Genomic DNA, 20793 nt, shown 5'->3' with positions numbered 1-20793 from the left:
AAAAAAAATGCTTCCTGAGTGCTCACTGTGTACAGACATTATGTTAGTGACTACAAGAATAAAAATTATATGGTCAAAGGTATTATGTATAAAAAAAAAAGAATAAAAACTAAGCAAAGATGGTCCTTCTTATTAAAAGATACAATTTTTATTATTATTTTTATATGAGACTATAAAGTAGATTTTGGTAATAACAGCAATACAGAGTGCTCTGGGTAATTTAAAAGTAGAAGAGATTATAGTGGGGTTAGGATCAGAATAGGTAACAAGGAGGGTGGGCTTAGGATAAGAAGCCAACTACACTCAATGCATTTTTGCACATCCGTTGAATAAATAAATAACAAACACTCTTCAAACATCTACTATGTCATGCATTATGAAGGGCAGTTGAATAACACATACTCCCTGCCCCTAAGAATCTTACAGTCTATTTAGGAAAAAGAAGAAAAGATGGCAAGAGGAAAGAGAAATAGCATTTGGACACAAAGAGGAGTAATATAAGGGAAATTTCCGTCATAACAAACAATATTAATAAAGACACAAAAGATCATCAACCAGTAATGAAGCAGGCTGGGGCCCAGGGCAGGGACAAGATAGGGGGAGATAAAGCTGAAGTATTAAGATGGTGTCATACGGGAAGATCTTGAATGCTAGACTGAGGATTATGAATTCAAAAGATGACATGAAATGATGCAAGATTTTTAAGCAAAGTCCTATGGTACATAAGCTATCACTTGGACTGATGTAGTAGTGTTTCATAATATCTACAGTCACTGACATAAAAGTAATGACATAAAGCAACTAGGTTATATTCACAAGAATGAACTACAGAAATACACGTGTAACGTGATCAATTTATGTAAAATGATATGCACAATGACTCTCAGTATTTGCTCTGGGAAGAAAAACTTGAGAGTCAGAGCAGGGGGAAAAGAGCTGTTTAACTTTCACTTCACCCATCTGTAAGATTTTATTTTTATAGGCAAAACAATGTAAAAAGAAGCTTGGCTATGAAAGGAAGATGGCAAACTATGTATAGTGATGCCGGGCTATAACACTGTGGAATTTAATGCACACATATATACCTCTCTCATCTTTTCACCAAACATCTCAAAAGAGTGCACTATATCCACTTATTTTGAATGTCCTCTTTCTGTCCCATAAGCACAGTCTTTACAGTCAAACAGAGCTGGGTCAAGCCACAATTCTACCACTAACAGGCACATACTAATTACAACTCACATGGACCTGACCAAGTATAACACCAAATTGTTAAACTAAATAAATTAATTAATTTAAAAAATATGTATATATATATATGTATTAGCTTGTCTGATATATATATCAAAGACAAGCTTAAAGAAAAAAATTACTTGCTATCCAGAAATAACGACCAGTAAATTGTTTATGTATCCAGACTCACTGACTTATTTTTCTATTGCTGTCTCTTCCCACTTTTGAGATAGGGGAAAGTCAGTGTGCAAATTGTTTTGTAATCTCTTTTTAACACATAATAACATAAAGTGAACGTTTTCCTAAGATGTAATGCTTAGTCAACCCACAGTATTCTCTATTCTACAGATGTTCTATAGTTTATTTTCCACCAATTTTATTTTGATGACTATTTAGACTGCTGCCAGTATTTACTGTTATATACAATATTGTAATCAGGATCTTCATATAAATATTTGTCCATACTTCTGATTAATTTCATTGGATAAATTCCTACAGAAAGAATCAGCAAATCTAAGAAATATAAAGTAAAAATCTGTGAGTAAACAGCCAATATGCTTTCTAGAAAGTTTATATTAATTTATACTTTTACTAGCAGTGACCTCATGTCTATTATCAAACATCTACTTAGTTTTCCTGTACTTTTAAAATTAGCCTTCCTTGTAACAGATGAATTATTGAACAGATTTAAGCTCCCTAAGATAAGGGACATTTTACCCATTTTTGTATCCCTTATGGTGTCTGGTACAATGCCTGGTACTTTGTAGGTACTAAACGATTTATTTTTGGACATTTATCTTTTGTCTAACTACTTATTAGTACTCTTACTGATTTACAATTTTAAAGCTTTTAAAAGTATTCTTAGAATGGTATTTATCTGCAAATAATGACCATTTTGTCTTTTTAAAACATTTTAAAACTCACCCTTCCTTTTTCTTTTTAAGAGACAGTATCTTGCTGTTGCTCAGACTGGCCTAAACCCCTGGGCTCAAGCAATCCTCAAGTCTCAGTCTCTCAAGTAGCTGTGATTACAGATGCATGCCACCCTGCCTCAAACTCTCTTATTATTTCCTAATAACTTGCTAACTGCAGGTAACCTTGTTTTATCTCTAGTTAGAAAGTATAATATGTAAGATACCAGCTCACTAAAATCTATTAAGCCTTACTTTATGATTTAGTATGTATATTAAGCCTTACTTTATGATCTAGTATGTAATCAATTTTTTTCTACTGTTCTACTGAAAAGAATATAAATTCTCTAATTACTGGGCTTATAATTCCAAAGATGACTATTAGATGAAACTTGTTCATGGTTAAAATATTCTGTATCTTTACTGACTTTATATCTGCTTGACCTACCAATAATTGAGAAATAGGTTGCAATCTCCTCCTATGAGGAAGGATTCCTCAGTTTTTCCCTAATAAAAAATTAATTATACAAATTTCATTTAACCTACTTTGAGGCTGTTTTATTAGGCTCATACAAGTTTAGAATGGTTATATCTTCCTAGTAAAATGAACCCTTTATCATATATAATAGTCTTCTCTATTGCTAATAATGCATTATTTCTTTAAGTTTATCATGTTTGATGTTAATTCTGTTATGCCAACATTATATGGTATTTGCCTTGTATATTTTTTCCTTTGTACTATTTCAGCCTTATGTAGACATGTCACTTATTAAAAGCATATAACTTAATTTTATTTATATCTAATCTTGTAATATCTTTTCTTAACTGCTGAGTTTATTTCATTAACATATATTATAATTATTATATGCCTGGATTTCTTCCCACTACCTTAGTTCTTAATTTCTGCTCATTCTACTTTTTCCTATGCTTCTTGCCCTTTTTGGATTGAATTTATGTTTGTCCCCCTTTTTCTGTCTCTACTTGTTTGTAATTTATACTATTTTCAGACTTATTTTTAAATTTTTACTATGTACATTTGGCTTTTCAAAGTCTAAAGTTAATTATATCTTAACATCCTAACTCTCCCCTGAAATTAAAAAAAATAAACCTCTCTAGAATACTTCAATTCTAGAATTCCCCTTAGTCCTGATTTACATGCTGTTAGTAGATATTTTAGTTCTATCATTTTTAAATACCCCCTTAAATATAAAATCATTATTTTATACAGACTATCTTATTTATTCACCATTGCTTTCTGCATCTCATACTAGCCTCCTTACATCTCAGACTTTCTGGATTCATTTTCCTTTTCCTGAAATATACCCTTTAGAGGTTCCTTTACTGTGGCTATCTCACAGTGGTAAATTCTCTCAGTTTTTGCTCATCTCTGGAAGTTTTTATTTCATCTTTGTTGTTTAAATATTTTATTTTTTCCTGAGTACAAAATTCCAGGTTGTCGGTCGTTTTCTCTTAACATTTAGAAAATATTATTCTGCTGTCTTTCGGCTTCTGCTGCTGCTATTGAGAAATCTGCTGTCGTCATAATTGCCAATCCTTTGTAGGTGGCTTCTTTTAAGATCTTCTCTTTGCCTTTAGTGATCTGTAGTTCCATTATGATCTATCTTGATGTGGACTTCTTTTTATGTATTCTGCTTGCATTTAATCTTTTTCCTCTTATCTACTGTCTACCTTACGCCAAGCTCCTCTAATTTCTTCAGGTCGCCATCTCTGTCACTCTCCTACTCCCCATGCTCCACCTATATATCTGGAGTTTGCTAGGCTTTTTCTTGCCTTGGGACTTTTGTTCTGCTCTTCTGTTTGCCTAAAAGCTGGAAAAAAACCTTCTCACTACTCTTAGCCTGCAAACTCCAACTCCTGTAGATCTCAGTTTAACATCAATTCCTTAGAGCGGCTTTCCTTGATTGTGCTCTTCCCTAAATTTCCATAATAGTTTTCCTCTGTTACAGAGCATCGTTTTTTTCCCTTGCTCAGTCTTTATCCTACTTTGCAATCACATTAGTATATTCATGTGATATTTGTTAATGTCTGGTTTTCCCCACTTGTCTGTAAACTACACTGGAGCAATGGCTGTATCTGGCTTTATTCATTACTCTATACTCAGGCTCTAACATAGTGCCTGGGAGACTGTAGGCTTTCAATAAATTTTTGTTGAATAAACAAATGACCAATGGAAATCCAACTCCCTTTAGATGGCATATAACAGTGCTTCTAGATCTAACCCCTGCCTACTCTGCAGCCTCATCTCCCATCTAACCCCATTCCCATCTCACACATTCTACTGGAAAATAATGCTCTTTCCTGCCTCTGTGACTTTGCATTTGCTATTTAGTCCCATTTCCTAAAAAGGTACTCCTTTAGCCTGCAAACTCCTTATTCAGCAAAGAAGCCTACTTCCTGAAGCCTTCCTTTAGGAGATTTGCCCATCCCTGGGCAGAGTTGTCCTGCCCTTCCCTGCAGCCCTGGCATCTCAATTACAGCCTCACCCTAGTGAATCCTAATGGATGCCATCGGCCTCTTGTAGATGACAGAAACTATAGGGTCTACTGCCCTGTATATCCTAGGCATTCAAAGAATGCCTGGGGAAAGGGGACTAGAAAGGCCATGCCGGGCAGAATAACTGAGGGTGCCAGGTCTTTGAGAAGATAAGAAGAAATGGGTTCACAAGAATAAGTAAAGGAAGAGCGAATGTTTTCAGAAAAACAAGGAAATTGAGTGGGGTGGGGGAGATGAAAATAGGTGAACTATGATGGTAAAAGGTGGAAGTTGAGGCAGTAGCTTCACGTTCTTAGTAAAATGTGAGAAACAAATCTTTTGAGAGACACATGGGTGAAGGGTTGAGACAGTAACGGGCAGAACAGCCACAGCGTTCAGTGTGTAAGTCCCAACAGCTGACTACTAGCTAATGTAAAAGCTTCCTTAGACAAATTCCTTACCAGTCACACTTTACCAAACCAAACCGAAGATGCATTAGTAAGTTTAAGTCCACTGTCCCAGCTCTCTGATTCCAGACAACAAATCTAATCTAAGTGGTTCCATCCTTTTAAAGGTTGGGCACTTCACATTCAGTCATTTAAGAAAATCTTGCCGGGCGCGGTGGCTCACGCCTGTAATCCCAGCACTTTGGGAGGCCGAGGCGGGTGGATCACGAGGTCAAAAGATCGAGACCATCCTGGTCAACACGGTGAAACCCCGTCTCTACTAAAACTACAAAAAATTAGCTGGGCATGGTGGCACGTGCCTGTAATCCCAGCTATTCAGGAGGCTGAGGCAGGAGAATTGCCTGAACCCAGGAGGCGGAGGTTGCGGTGAGCCGAGATCGCGCCATTGCACTCCAGCCTGGGTAACAAGAGCGAAACTCCGTCTCGAAAAGAAAAAAAAAAGAAAATCTTTGATTTAAAACATTATATATGAAAGCATACCAAAAAAGTTGAGTGCTTGTATTTTTATTACAACATGTATTTTGTTAAACATAGTTCTTGTATTGAGCTTTCTTTTCACAGAAAGAAAAAGACTGAATGGTCCTTAAAAACAGGGCCATGTGTTACTAGCTTCTGTGTTAATCTGTACTGTTTTGCAAAATACCTTGCACAAAGGAGGCATTTGAATAGTTTTTTCATGAAATTAATTAAGTGATTAAGTCCCTTAGACATCCTAGATTTTGGAAGGGGAATTTACAAATCTTTTTGAAATAATACAAATGTGGCTATTCTCGGGAAGAGGAATAGACAACGCAAAAGAGAAACTAGAGCAGTGAGAGGTAAGAATTATCCAAAAATATTCTTGCTTGATTACAATAGTGGATTCAGTGGATACTTCACATTTTCATAAGATTTTTTTTTTTTTTTTTTGAGACAGAGTTTTGCTCCATCGCCCAGGCTGGAGAGCAGTGGCATGATATTGACTCACTGCAACCTCCATCACATTAGCCGGGCTGATCTCGAACTCCTGACCTCAGGTGATCTACCTATTTGGCCTCCCCAAATGCTGGAATTACAGGCGTGAGCCACTGTACCGAGCCTAAAATAATAAATTTTAAGTTAAATTTTGCAGCCCACTCTAAGAACAAGAATTGGAACATAGTCTGTACTACACAACTTATCCTACTTAAGCTCTCTGAACTTCCCTGATCTATAAAATGGGCATAAAAACAGTATTTATCTTACAAAGATTTTAAAAAGACTAAATAGAAATAATATGATCTAAGCACCATGCCAGGCAAGAGTAGGCGCTAACCAAAGTTAGTTATAATTCCCTGGAAACTGCTATCTAAAATGTTAGAGATAAAATATTACTCAGACCAGTGGTTCTTACCATGTGGTCTGTGGCTCTCGGAAGGTCCCTGAAACTCTTTTAGGGAGTCCATAGGTCAAAACTATTTATATGACATTATTTGTCTTTTTCACTAGGATGACATTTGCACTGATGGTGCAAAAGCAATGGTAGGTAAGGCTGCCAGGACCGTAGCATTAATTACAGTAACGGCATCCAACTGTGCTAGTAGTAGTATATTATTCACTATATATTTGTACAGTTTTTTTTTAAAGTTTCATTTAATCTTGATAAAGCAGTAAAAATGATCAATTTTATTAAGCCTCAGCCCTTGAGTGCATGTCTTTTAATATCCTGTGCGATGAAGCTGGCAGTATGTATAAAACACCTGTTCAAGCTCTGCTCCTTTTGGAAAAAGAAATACAAAAAATAAAAGAAAATAAAGAAAAATGAAAGAATAAAGTACTTGGTCCATAAACCTAAGCAGATGGCTGTCTAAAAAATGCACTTGTGAGCTGCCTAAATTGTGAGTTGAACTAGTCTTGATCCATGGAACAACATTTTTACTTGAAAGATCCACAGACAAATTACGGTTATTCAGTCCTGGCTATTTGGCAGATATTTTCTCAAGAGAATGTGAAGAAAAATAATTGTATTTGGTGCCAATATTAAAATTTGAGCTTTCAAGTAAAAATCAGAATTATGGAAAACGTATATCTGCCACCGTGAGTTTGACAACTTCCCAATGCTTAAAAATGTTTATGAAATTGGTAGTGATATTAACATATTTTAAATACTGCAAAATGAAATGTGATTTGAGAAATCTGCGTAACTCGGTGAACCGGTATTTTCTAAATGACCCATGTTAGAAAACTGGGCATGGCTTAAAGATCCAGTAAAAATGTATAACAGACCAATGGATTTTAATCTAACAGAGTATGAAAGTTCACTAATACGGCTTTGGATTCCACAATGCAACTAATCTTTCTTAAAAAAGGCTGAGCATAGTGGCTCATGCCTGTAATTCCAGCACTTTGGGAGGCCGAGGCAGGCAGACCACAAGGTCAGGAGATCAACATGGTGAAACCCTGTCTCTACTAAAAATACAAAAAATTAGCTGGGCATGGTGGCACATGCCTATAATCCCAGTTACTCGGAAGGCTGAGGCAGGAGAATCGCTTGAAGCAGGGAGTCAGAGGTGGCAGTGAGCCAAGACTGCACCACTGCACTCCAGCCTGGGCAACAGAGCGAGACTCTGCCTCAAAACAAAAACAAAAACAACTAGTCGACTTGTCAAATTCATAGTAGTACAAAATATCCACAATTATCTGGAAAAACCATTGATGTACTCCTCATTTTTCCAACTACATATCTGTATCTATGAGGCTGGATTTCCTCATGTAACTTCAACCAAAATGACATATCACAATAGGCTGAACGCAGAAGCAGCTATGAGAAACCAGCTGTCTTCCATTAAAGAGATTCACAGGCCGGGCGCGGTGGCTCAAGCCTGTAATCCCAGCACTTTGGGAGGCCGAGGCGGGTGGATCACGAGGTCAGGAGATCCAGACCATCCTGGTCAACATGGTGAAACCCCGTCTCTACTAAAAATACAAAAAATTAGCTGGGCATGGTGGCACGTGCCTGTAATCCCAGCTACTCAGGAGGCTGAGGCAAGAGAATTGCCTGAACCCAGGAGGCGGAGGTTGTGGTGAGCCGAGATCGCGCCATTGCACTCCAGCCTGGGTAACAAGAGTGAAACTCCGTCTCAAAAAAAAAAAAAAAAAGTTATATAAACAAGAAGTTGTATTATTTTTAATGAATAAACAAGTAAATTTCTCAGTTTTAATTTCTAATCAGGTAAATACTGACAGATACAACTTAACGTAAAACAAGCATTCTTTGTAAAACAATAATTCTCAATAATTTTTAAGAATTATGAAACCGTGAGACCAAAACATTTGTGAATTGCCATCTTAGATGATCCATTGTATCTGTTCACAAAGTTCAAAAATAATCTACCCTGTACACAGTACACTGTAGTTTTACAGTACTGTGAAGGCATTTGGATAGTTAGAACACAAAGTAGATGATCCAGATATCATATTTGAACCTGGCGGAAATATTTTGGGATATCCTAGTATGTGATCTCCTATAAAGTAACAACATGCTCCTGGTTTTTAAGGTAGGTCATTAGAAGCCTCTTTAGGCACATGCCAGGTATTGAGGAAAAGAAAAATCTGGCACAGAACACACATGAAAATAGCTCCTATACCATTCTATACCATTTTGCCTCCCTTCCCCCTAAAACTTGCTTCCAAATGAACCAAGATAAGACACCATTATCAATTCAAATTAAGATAAGAGAAACCTTATAAGAAATCCTATATGAAAGCAAATAAATGTGGAAGCCTGCCTAGAGAATCAGACTTTCTCTAGAAGGTTTCTGGCTCTGTGTGAACCTTCTTCCACCCTGCCCTAAATAAAAAGACCACACAAAAACAAATTTCCAGTGCACGTGCGGCTTCTCTGTTCACCAAAGGCTTTGATTCAACTAATAAATGACATTAACATTGGAAATGGCTCTGGATGCCAAGGCCAGCCTTAGAAATCGCCTCGACTGCAGACTGAGAATCCCTGGGAGGGATGCAGGTGTGGTAATAACAAAAATTCAAAACAGTAAGCATTTTCTGATGTTTTGATAATGTTAGCCTGTGCCAAGCACTGTTTTAAGCATTTTATGTAATCTTTTTTTTTTTTTGAGAGACAAAGTCTCACTCTGTCGCCCAGGCTGGAGTTCAGTGGTGTGATCGCAGCTCACTGCAGCCTTGACCTCCTCAGGCTCAGGTGATCCTTCCACCTCAGCCTCTTGAGCAGCTGAGACTACAGGCATATGCCATCATGCCTGGCTAATTTTGTTTTTTTTTTCAGTGGGGGAGGTTTGGTAGAAATAGAGTTTCTATCACTCTGTTGCCCAAGCTAGCCTTGCACTCCTGGGCTCAAGCAATCCACTCACCTCCGCCTTTCAAAGTGTTAGAATTACAGGCATGAGCCACCGTGCCCAGCCAAAATTAAGATTAATAACCCTATAAAATTGGTAAAGTTTTCATCCTCATTTTGTCCTCGTATTCACTATAACTGCACTGCATCACGTTTGAAACTTCCATTCGAAAATACCAACCTTTCCTGCCTCTTATCCTGGAAAACACAAAGGAACCAGTGAGTCCCACAAAAACTAGATTGTTGCTATCAACACCCATTATCCAAGTAACTCAGTGGCTACCAGACTATCCTGGTTCAGGGCATGCTGCCTGTAGTCCCAGCTACTTGGGAGGCTGAAGCAGAAGGATCCCTGGATCCTAGGAGGCTGAGATCAGCCTGAGCACAGTAAGACACCCATCCTAAATGTCAGAGTAAAAGCCTGATACTTTTTCCTACAACAAATTCCTCTTTCAAGAGATTAACTTACTATTTAAAAAAGAGAGAGAGAAAGAATTAAAATGTTCTTTACAGTAAGAACTCAAAGGAATCAAAATGAATCAAACTTGTGAGGATGCTTTTAGGTACCTCTCGATTAAAACAAAGAAGGATTCCAGAAATATACCTGTTGGAGCCATCTTTCATATGGACTTTGGCGTAAAGAACATCCACCATGCCAGGATCATCATTCATGTATTCTATCCCTGCCATCTCCACTTCTAGGGGTTTACCCCCAGAAATGTCACTGCAAAGAAGAAAACATTAAGATATTTATAACTGTTTGAGCTAAGAGGGCTATTATATTTTGAAACATGGTTAATATAGTCAAATATGTATGTTACTTACATATGTACGAAAACATAGTAGTGTTTTTCCCTAACATTATCTAATTATCCTTCTAATTTGAAAATTAATAAATTTTCAATGCACGCAAATTGGAAAACACTGGAAGCTATTTCCAATGTCACACTATATTTATTCCAATACCAATTTATTAGCACTGTCTCACAGAGAAAGCCAAGTGATGACAGTTCTGACCCATAAAGACATTTATTATGTTGGCTCATCTCTCAGGGCCCCATCTCTACTATCTCTACAAGTTACGAAGAGCATTTCACGCATATACCAAAGGTGGAGGTGTATACTGATATCACATTTTTACTTACTTTTTGTTGTTGTTGTTTTGAGACAGAGTTTTGCTTGTTGCCCAGGATAAAGTGTAATGGCATGATCTCGGCTCACTGTAACCTCTGCCTCCTGGGTTCAAGTGATTCTCCTGCCTCCGCCTCCTGAGTAGCTGGGATTACAGATGCACACCACCACACCCAGCTAATTTTTATATTTTTAGTAGAAATGGGGTTTCACCATATTTGCTAGAGTGGTCTTGAACTCCCTACCTCAGGTGATCCTCCCGCCTCAGCCTCCCAAAGTGCTGCAATTACAGGCATGAGCCACTGTGCCCAGCCTGATATCCCATCTTTAAAAGCAATATGTCAATATTTATGAGAAGCCTTCATCAATAAAAACCCTTTCCCCAAGAATTCCATTTCCAGGAGCCCATCCTAAGTAAACAATTATAAATTATATACACATAAACTTGTGTAACTGTTGATAAAGCAAAGTTCTCCTTTACAGGAGAACTCCAAAACTAACAAATGCAGAAGGAACAATGAAATTATATCCTTGCAACCCTTGATAAATTAATGGATCTTGACAATGATCACCAGTGGCTGCTAAAACTTGGGCAAAAGGCTAGGGGAAATATAAAGAGACCTCTTTAAAGAGGAACTCTATAAATAATAGTCATGATAACCACACCTGAATTCACTGACCAAGCTGAATATTAACAGAAAAAGAAACAAGCAGACAATATGTGCCTCTTAGTATGATGCAATAATATACTCATATTCATGAGAAATAATTTATATATAGGGTTTTGTTTCTTTTTTCCTTAGGGCCTTACTCTGTCACCCAGGCTTGGGTATAGTGGCATGATCTTGGCTCACTGCAACCTTCACCTCCCAGGTTTAAGTGATCCTCGTGCCTCAGCTTTCCAAAGAGCTAGGATTACAAACACGTGCCACCATGTCCAGCTAATTTTTATACTTTTAGTAGAGACTGGGTTTTGCCATGTTACCCAGGCTAGTCCCGAACTTGGCCTCCCAAAGTTCTAAGATTACAGGTGTGAGCCGCTGCACCTGGCCTAGGCATACGGTTTTAAATGAGGCATAAAGTTTTGTTTGGAGCACCAAATGATTGGGAACAGAATAAAAGTCAAATAGCATGGCAATGATTAAACTATAATACTATGTATGACCAATAAATAAACTATACATATGACTAAGGAAGCTTTTAGGTATGATATAAAATGGTATATAAAACTGATATAAAAATATTTCCAAGTTTTAAAAAAGGTCTACAACAAAGTGCACGCTACGCTACTTGTACAAAAGATAGAGGTGAGAAAAATATATATCTGTGAGATATATATTATAGATGTATAAACATAGATATATATATATATATAAATAATATATATGTTTGTTTATACATCTATAAAATTCCTGAAAGGACACAGAGAGAAAGTGGTACACTGCTTGCCTTAGAGAGGAAAGCAGGTAGTTGATGAATCTCACTGGTAGGGAAACTGCACTGCATATCCTTTGTACCCTTAAGTTTCTGAACTATGTAAATGTATTATCCACTAACAAGTTAAAATTTTTAAAAATATGCAAAATAAATGAAACACAAAAGTGTATATATTGAATAACTACTTATAGGACATTAAAAAGCAAACCAACCAAATCTATGGTAATAGAAATCAGAAGACAGGTTGCTTCTAGAAGTGAATTCACTGGAAAAAGGCATGAGGGAGCCTCAGGGGTGATGGCAGTGTTCCACGTCTTGATTGGGGTGAGGTTGCACAGGTACAGACATTTGTCAAAGCTCATCAACTACACATCAGAGCTGTGCATTTTTACTGTAAGTAAATTTTTTTTTTTTTTTGAGACGGAGTTTCACTCATGTTACCCAGGCTGGAGTGCAATGGCGCGATCTTGGCTCACCGCAACCTCCGCCTCCTGGGTTCAGGCAACTCTCCTGCCTCAGCCTCCTGAGTAGCTGGGATTACAGGCACGCACCACCATGTCCAGCTAATGTTTTGTATTTTTAGTAGAGACGGGGTTTCACCATGTTGACCAGGATGGTCTCGATCTCTTGACCTCATGATCCACCCGCCTCGGCCTCCCAAAGTGCTGGGATTACAGGCTTGAGCCACCGCGCCCGGCCTACTGTAAGTAAATTATACCTCAAAGGAAAAACATACATATATGCATCCAAAGTATTAATGGTAATTATTTTTAAGTGGCAAGATTACAAGTGGTATTTTATTTTTGTTTATGTGTAATTCCTGGCTTTCCTAAAATTAACATGTATTCCCTTTGTGTTAAGCCCCACCATTCTGTTTTCTTCCTGAACCCCTTATTATAGAAATCTGTATTGCAATCAGAAAAGGCCTTGTTGCACCATGCTGAAACCCAATTAAAAATCAGCTCACTGCACAGCCTTCTCCAAACCCCAGGACGATAGGCACTTTCTCTATCTTATCCACATCTATAGCCTCAAAACCTGACACTATGCCTTATACAAAATGGGTGTTCAATATATTTCTGGTAAACATTTAATAGATGTTTTAAGGGGGAAGCTGTTCTGAACAATTTTGAGAAGAATGTGGTCACATGCTGATATATTAAATAGTGTGGATATGTGTCCCTGCCCAAATCTCCTGTTGAATTGTAACCCCTAATGTTGGAAGTGGGGCCTAGTGGGAGGTGCTGGGATCATGGGGGCAGATCTCTTGTCAATGGCTTGGGTCATTCCCTTGGTGATAAATGAGCTCTCATTCTGAGTTCACACAAAATCTAGTTGTTTCAGTGTGTGGCACCACCACCGCCACTCTCTGTTGCTTGTGCCTGGTTTTGCCATGTGACATGCCTGATCCCCTCAACTTCTGCCATCATTGAAGCTTCCTGAGGCCTCCCTAAAAGCCGAGCATGCTTCTTGCAACGCCTGCAGAACCATGAGCCAATTATGCCTCCTTTCTTCATAAGCTACCCAGTCTCGGGTATTTCTTTATAGCAATAATGAAAGAACAGCATAATACGCATGCTATATTGTCACTAAGTTAAAATGTGGTACTGCCTTAAAACAAAAGTTGGAATTAGATGGGGTGCCAAGAACAAAAAATAAAAATAAAAAAAGATACAATGAAACAGGATCCAAAGCCTCCTTTATGAGCAGAAACACTCTTTCAACCTACCCCTAAGGTTTATCAAGAGGGAGATTAAAAAGCAGGATGGAAATCCAGTGGTTTGCCCGATAAATACTCTTTGTCTTGGCCAAACAATTACATCTGGGACACCAGTAAGCAAATTACTTTCCAACTGATGACATGTGAGGCAATAATTAGGCATTAATGTTTGCTCATGGGTATTTTCTCTCTTCTTTCTAGTCCCTTTTAAACTTCTCTGGTTTGACGTCAGGCCTGCTGGGAACACTGAGGCACAGGAGGGTGCTGCTGGGACTGAAGAGCTGCACATCTGTCAGACTCCAGACTCAGAGCGAGTGCATGGTCTGTGTCCTACCTCTCACAAAGAAAAGGCACCAGGGACACAGCCGGAGTGTCCGGATTTACTAAACACTGAATAATTAATTCACAATCTATAGAGCTACATGAGCCTTTCACTGAAAAATTGAAACAAAAATCCTGGTTTTGGTCTCATCACATCCTTCAAATTAAAACACTACCCCCAAATTTATAACAAATACTCAACTACTCATTGTTCAAAACCCACTTATGAGTGAGAACATGCGGTGTTTGGTTTTCTGATCTCATGTCAGTTGGCTGAGAATGGGGTCTGTTGTGGGGTAGGGGGGCTAGGGAAGGGATAGCAGGGGGTGGGGAGATTGGGGAGGGATAACATAAGGAGAAATACCTGATGTAGGTGACAGGGGAATGGATGCAGCAAACCACCATGGCATGTGTATACCTATGTAACAATCCTGCACGATCTACATATGTACCCCAGAACTTAAAGTATAATAAAAGATAAATATTCAACTACTCATTTCGTTAATATAGCACCACAGTTTTAATCAAATTCCAATATAGCCACATTTATTTTAATACGCCAATTTTAAAAACCATCAAATTAAACTACAGCAAACTATGTACAGATCTATTCATTTTTCAGTGTTGTCCTTTTCATGTTTTAATTTCAGATCACTATACCATAAAAGGTTCAGGTTAGAAATGCCATTATTTACTGACATTTTTTCTAAATATACCAAGCACAAAGACTAAGGTCAAACGGCAGGAAAAAATTAGATGATTCAATTTGACTGACTGACTTACCAGAGCTTTAATAGAAGTACCCTTTTTGTTTTTTTAAGAATTAGTCTCTTCTCAGAAGTAAATCAATTTTGCACTTCTTACTTTTCACTTTTTAAACAAATGCATGTGACGAGGAAAATTAGGAGAAGAAGGTTGGGGAAGCTTGCTTCATTTTACTCGCTGGTTTCACATCTTCCCAGCTTTTTAAAAAGAGCATTTTTAAACAAATTTTTGCATGCACTGCAGATTTTTGGCAGGGAAACTTTGTCCTATTTCAAAAGCTTTGCTGAATTTGAAAAACTACAATTACTGTTTTCATACTGTCATGTCAAAAATTCTGAGGAACTATTAAGATTGCTCTTTATTCCCCAGGCACACTAACTCTGACATGCTTAAAGGGCTCAGATTTGGCATTCAGTCACAAAAGGCACCAAGAGACATAAAAGGGAAGAACCCAGCTAAATCTTCACATAGCTTAGGATAAAGCTTCACTGACTAAAAACCTGTGACCTGATTTTCATAAGGTAAAAAGAACAAATACCTCTCTAAACAAATATTTTATCTACCTTTAAATTTTTTCTTAGCAGGGTTATCCCAATGGCACCCAAGAAAACTCAGCAGCTTTCAGTTTAGTTTAGCAAAAAGTAAACTGGGAATAAGTTCAAGTATCAGAACTGATCCTTAAACCAGGCAAAACTGCTCTGCTTTGTAAAATAAAGCATAACCTTTTCCTTTATATAAGGAAAATGACAAGTAACTAATGACAAACACCAAATTATTTTGAATTTTAGGTAAGATCTAGAGAAAACAGATCTGTCCATTACTGAGCAAAAGAATAAGACAAGAAGTGGTCTTTGCTCTCTGAGATGCAGAAAAGATAGATTGCAAATCTTATCAGCTTATGAACTTGCTCAAGAAAAACATCTTGTCTTTGAAACAATTTGTGGAAAAGGATAACAGGCCCATAAAGTGCTTATATTACACAGTTTCACATACAACATAACTAGAGAAAAATTGTAGATCCTTTTACCTTGTTCTACCCAATGAACCAGGTAAGCCATTTCTACAAGACCATGTTAGAATAGCACAGGGCCTGCCTACAATAATGGAATAAAAGAACTATTTGAGTGAATTGGCTTTCAAATTTCTCTCCTATAAATCTTACATAAAAGGAAGAAAATAAAGGTAAACGGGAAGATATGGTTCTTTGAAATAAAGCTGTTATGTCAGATGTATGTATAAATTAAAATTTTACAGTAAAAATGAATAACAACTCTGCCCTCAGAATAGTACAGGTATTGATCGACTTACGACCTATGCAACTTACGACCATTCAATTTTACGACCACAATCGCTAGCCACGACTTCTCCGTGTCTGGCAGCGCAAACGTTGCCCAGCTGGGCGTACGACAGTGCGGACCAGCTTCCAGCAGCACTACCATCTCCACGTGCACTATTTCAACTGTCCATATAACCTACTCAACTTACAACCAAATTGTGTTATGACCAGTCGGCGGTCCTGACCATGGTCGTAAGTCAAGCACTAGCTGTAATGCTTTCCCTGAGTCAAAACAGATTGCTCAGACTGTTTCTAGTATCCTTGCTGAACTGGCTAGGCATAGAAGCTCACTCCTGCCACGCCCAGCCAGGGAGTGGCCGAGGCAGGAGGGTTGCTTGAGACCAGAAGTTTGACACCCCCCTAGGCAACAGGGCAAGACCCCATCCCTACAAAAAAAAAAAATTTAATATAAAAAGTTGAAATTTTTTAAAATTCTTGCCAAATCAAATAAAATTATTTGCTTTTCTTTTTTTTAAGTCAGTGTTTCTGAAATATAATGAAGACTTTCCTAGAGAATCATGTTACAATGTTTGAGTTACTGTGATAGATAGCATAATGACCCCCAAAGATGATGTCCCACTCTCTGGAATTTATAAATATGCTATCTTACATGGCAAAGAGACTTTTGTAGATGTGATTAAGGTTAAGGAATCTGACATGACAGGTTATCCTGGATTACCTGAGTGGGCTCCATCAAATCACATGAGTCCTTCCCATGTCATCCAGCCTCTAGTTCAAAAATAAGTCTGTAATACCAAAAAGATGCCAGGCCAGGTAGACCACCCATTCCCATCCCTGAGGATACTCACTTAATGAATTCCTCTTTACACTGCTGTAGCATCTCACATGTCTGCTGGATCTCTTCCTCACTCAAAAGCACCAACATCCCAATAGTTAGATGAAGCTTTTTAGGATTCTGGAAAATGCTGCTGTCAACCCCATGATCCTGTTATCAAAAGAAGAAAAACAAGAAACTCAGCCCATACAAAGGCAAATGGCAAGAATAAAACTGAGTCCCCAGAAATAAACCAACACATCTACAGCCAAGTGATTTTCCACAAGATGCCAAGACCATTCAATAGAGAAAGTCCCCTCAATAAATGATGCTGGAACAATAAAATACCCACATGCAAAAGAATGAAGATAGACTACTATCTCCTATCATATACACAAATTAACACAAAATGGATCATGACCTGGAATTTGGCAATGGATCCTCAGATATGACACCAAAAACATGGATGACAAAAGAAAAAAATAAACTGGGCTTCATCAAATTAAAAAACTTTTGTGCATCACAGGACACTATCAGAAAAGGGAAAAGAAAACTACAGAATGGCAGAAATATTTGCAAGTAATTTATCTGATAAGGGTCTAGTATCCAGAATATATAAAGCATTCTTCCAACTCAACAACAAAAAGACAATCTAATTTTTGGTTATTATAATGTTCTGGGGTACATGTACAGAACATTCAGGTTTGTTACATAGGTATACATGTGCCATGGTGGTTTGCTGCACCCCATCAACCCGTCATCTACATTAGGTATTTCTCCTAATGCTGTCCCTCCCCTAGTCTCCCCACCAAAACAGGCCCTGGTGTGTGATATTCCCCTCCCTGTGTCCATGGGTTCTCACTGTTCAACTCCCGCTTATGAGTGAGAACATTTGGTGTTTGGTTTTCTGTTCTTGTGTTACTTTGCTGAGAATGATGGTTTCCAGCTTCATCCATGTCCCTGCAAAAGACATGAACTCATCCTTTTTTATGGCTGCATTATATTCCATGGTGTATATGTGCCAGTCTATATTTGATGGGCATTTGGGTTGGTTCCAAGTCTTTGCTATAGTGAACAGTGCTGCAATAAACATACATGCGCATGTGTCTTTATAGTAGAATTATTTATAATCCTTTGGGTATATACCCAAATGGTATTGCTGGGTCAAATGGTATTTCTAGTTCCAGATCCTTGAGGAATCGCCACAGTCTCCCACAATGGTTGAACTAATTTACACTTCCACCAACAGTGTAAAAGTGTTTCTGTTTCTCCACTATCCTCTCTATCATCTGTTGTTTCCTGACTTTTTAATGACTGCCATTCTAACTGGTGTGAGATGGTATCTCAATGTGATTTTGATTTGCATTTCTCTAATGACCAGTGGTGATGAGCTTTTTTTTGTATGTTTGATGGCTGCATAAATGTCTTCTTTTGAGCAGTGTCTGTTCCTATCCTTTGTCCACTTTTAGATGGGTTGTTTTTTTCTTGTAAATTTGTTTAAGTTTTTTGTAGATTCAGATATTAGCCCTTAAGACAATCTAATTTTTTTTTATTTTTTAAGAAACTGGGTCTTCCTCTGTCGCCCAGGTTGGACTGCAGTGGCACAATCACAGTTCACTGTAACCTCAAACTACTGAGCTCAAGCGATCCTTCTGCCTCAGCCTCCTGTATAGCTGGGATTATGGGCGTAAGCCACAGAACCCAGTTGAACCTGATTTTAAAATGGGAAAAGGCGCCGGGCACGGTGGCTCACGCCTGTAATCCCAGCATTTTGGGAGGCTGAGGCGGGCAGATCACTTGATTTCAGGAGTTCAAGACCAGCCAGACCAACATGGTGAAACCCCATCTCCACTAAAAATATAAAAAGTAGCTGGGTATGGTGGCAAGCACCCATAATCCCAGCTACTTAGGAGGCTGAGACAGAAGAATTGTTTAAACCTGGGAAGCAGAGGGTGCAGTGAGCCAAGATCACACCACTGCACTCCAGCCTGGGCTGGGCGACAAAGTAGGACTCTGTCTCAAAAAAAAAAAAAAAAAAAAAAAAANAGGAAAAGGGCTTCAACAGACCTTTCTCCAAAGAAATATAAATGGCTAACAAACAGAACTGGCTAACAAGCACATAAGCATCATTAGTCACTTAGGGAAATGCAAATCAAAACCACTATAAGGTGCCATTTCACACCCACTAAACTATCTATAATCAAAATAATGGAAAATGACAAGTGCTGGTGAGGATATGTAGAAATTGGAACCGTCATATATTGTTGCTAGGAAGGTAAAATGACTCAGCCACTGTGAAAAACAGTTTGGCAGTTCCTCAAAAAGTTAAACATAGAATTGCCATATGACCCAGCAATTCTACTCCTAGGTGTATGCCCAAGAGAATTGAAAAAGAGACTCAAATACGTGTATATGCATGCTTCCAGAAGCACTACTCACAATAGCCAAAAGATGGAAATAATCCAAACGTCCAGATGAATGGATAAACAAACTGTACACACAGTTTGGACACTGTACACACAGTGTCCATTCATCTGGACACTGTGTGTGGTATATACACACAGTGGAATATTATTCAGCTACAATAAAGGAATGAAATTCTGGCTGGGCGCAGTGGCTCTTTCCTGTAATCCCAGCACTTTGGGAGGCTGAGGCAGGCAGATTACCTGACATCAAGAGTTCAAAACCAACCTGGCCAATATGGTGAAATCCCGTCTCTACTAAAAATATATAAATTAGCCAGGTGTGGTGGTGGGCATCTGTAATCCCAGCTACTCGGGAGGCTGAGGCAAGGAGAATTGCTTGAACCCAGGAGGCGGGGGTTGCAGTGAGCTGAGATCGTGTCACTGCACTCCAGCCAGGGTGACAAGAGCGAGACTCCATCTCAAAAAAAAAGAATGAAATTCTGATATATGCCACACCACCACGGATGAATCTTAAAAACATTATGCTAAGTAAAAGAAGCCAGACACAAAAGGTCACATGTTGTATGACTCCTGCTGTAATCTGGGTATCTGACTCTCCAAATCTCATGGTGAAATTGGATCCTCAATGCCTAAGGTGAGGCTTAATGGGAGGTGTTTGGGTCACAGGAGCAGATCTCTCATGAACAGTGTAGTAGTAGAGTGAAAACTTACTCATTACAGCCAGGACAACAGTGTTGAGAGCTTCATTCTTTTTTTTTTGAGATGGAGTCTCACTCTTGTCACCCAGGCTGGAGTGCAGTGACACCATCTCAGCTCACTGCAACCTCCGCCTCCCGGGTTCAAGCAATTCTCCCTGCCTCAGCCTCCCGAGTAGCTGGGATTACAGATGCCCACCACCATGCCTGGCTAATTTATACATTTTTCATAGAGATGGGGTTTCACTCTACTACTACAGCTGATTATTATAATAAAAAGAGAGCCTGACACCTCCCCTTGCACTCCTACCTGCTCTCTGCACACACCAGCTCCTCTTCACCTTCCACTGTGAGTGGAAGCAGCCTGAAGCCCTCACCAGAAGCAGATAACTGACACCATGCTTCTTGTACAGCCTGCAGAACTGTGAGCCAAATAAATCCTTTTTCCTTATAAATTACCCAGCCTCAGGTATTCCTTTATGGCAACACTGGATGGAGTGAGACAATTCCATTTATATGATATATCTAGAACAGGTATCCACAGAGACAGAACACAAGCTGGTGGTTATCAGGGGCTGGGGAGGTGTGAGTGAAGAGCAAGTACTTAATGGGTATGGGGTTTCCTTTGGGGGTGATGAAAATGCTAGAAAAAGAGAGCGCGTTGGTAGCTGCACAATACAAAGGTACTAAATGCCACTGAACTGTTCATTTTTTAATGGTTAATTTTGTTAAGTAAATTTATAAAAACTTTAA

The 20793-nt window shown here is 38.5% G+C and overlaps 1 protein-coding gene across 4 annotated transcripts in view; it reads right to left on the bottom strand.

Moving 5' to 3' along the window:
• The window catches only part of ASCC1 (activating signal cointegrator 1 complex subunit 1), a 123731-nt gene that overhangs the window by 49477 nt on the left and 53461 nt on the right, over positions 1 to 20793 (bottom strand). For all 4 annotated transcript variants that reach the window (XM_017548822.2, XM_017548827.2, XM_017548824.2 and 1 more), the window contains exons 6-7: positions 16954 to 17090; positions 10039 to 10158 (exon numbers count right to left, since the gene is read on the bottom strand). In XM_017548822.2, coding sequence (XP_017404311.1) covers positions 10039 to 10158; positions 16954 to 17090 — 257 coding nt within the window. The remainder of the gene's footprint in view (positions 1 to 10038; positions 10159 to 16953; positions 17091 to 20793) is intronic.

Source organism: Cebus imitator, unplaced genomic scaffold (assembly GCF_001604975.1).
Source record: "Cebus imitator isolate Cc_AM_T3 unplaced genomic scaffold, Cebus_imitator-1.0 Scaffold215, whole genome shotgun sequence".
Classification (NCBI taxonomy): domain Eukaryota; kingdom Metazoa; phylum Chordata; class Mammalia; order Primates; family Cebidae; genus Cebus; species Cebus imitator.
The sequence above is the reverse complement of the archived record's forward strand: the minus strand, read 5'-3'. Positions and strand labels throughout refer to the sequence as shown.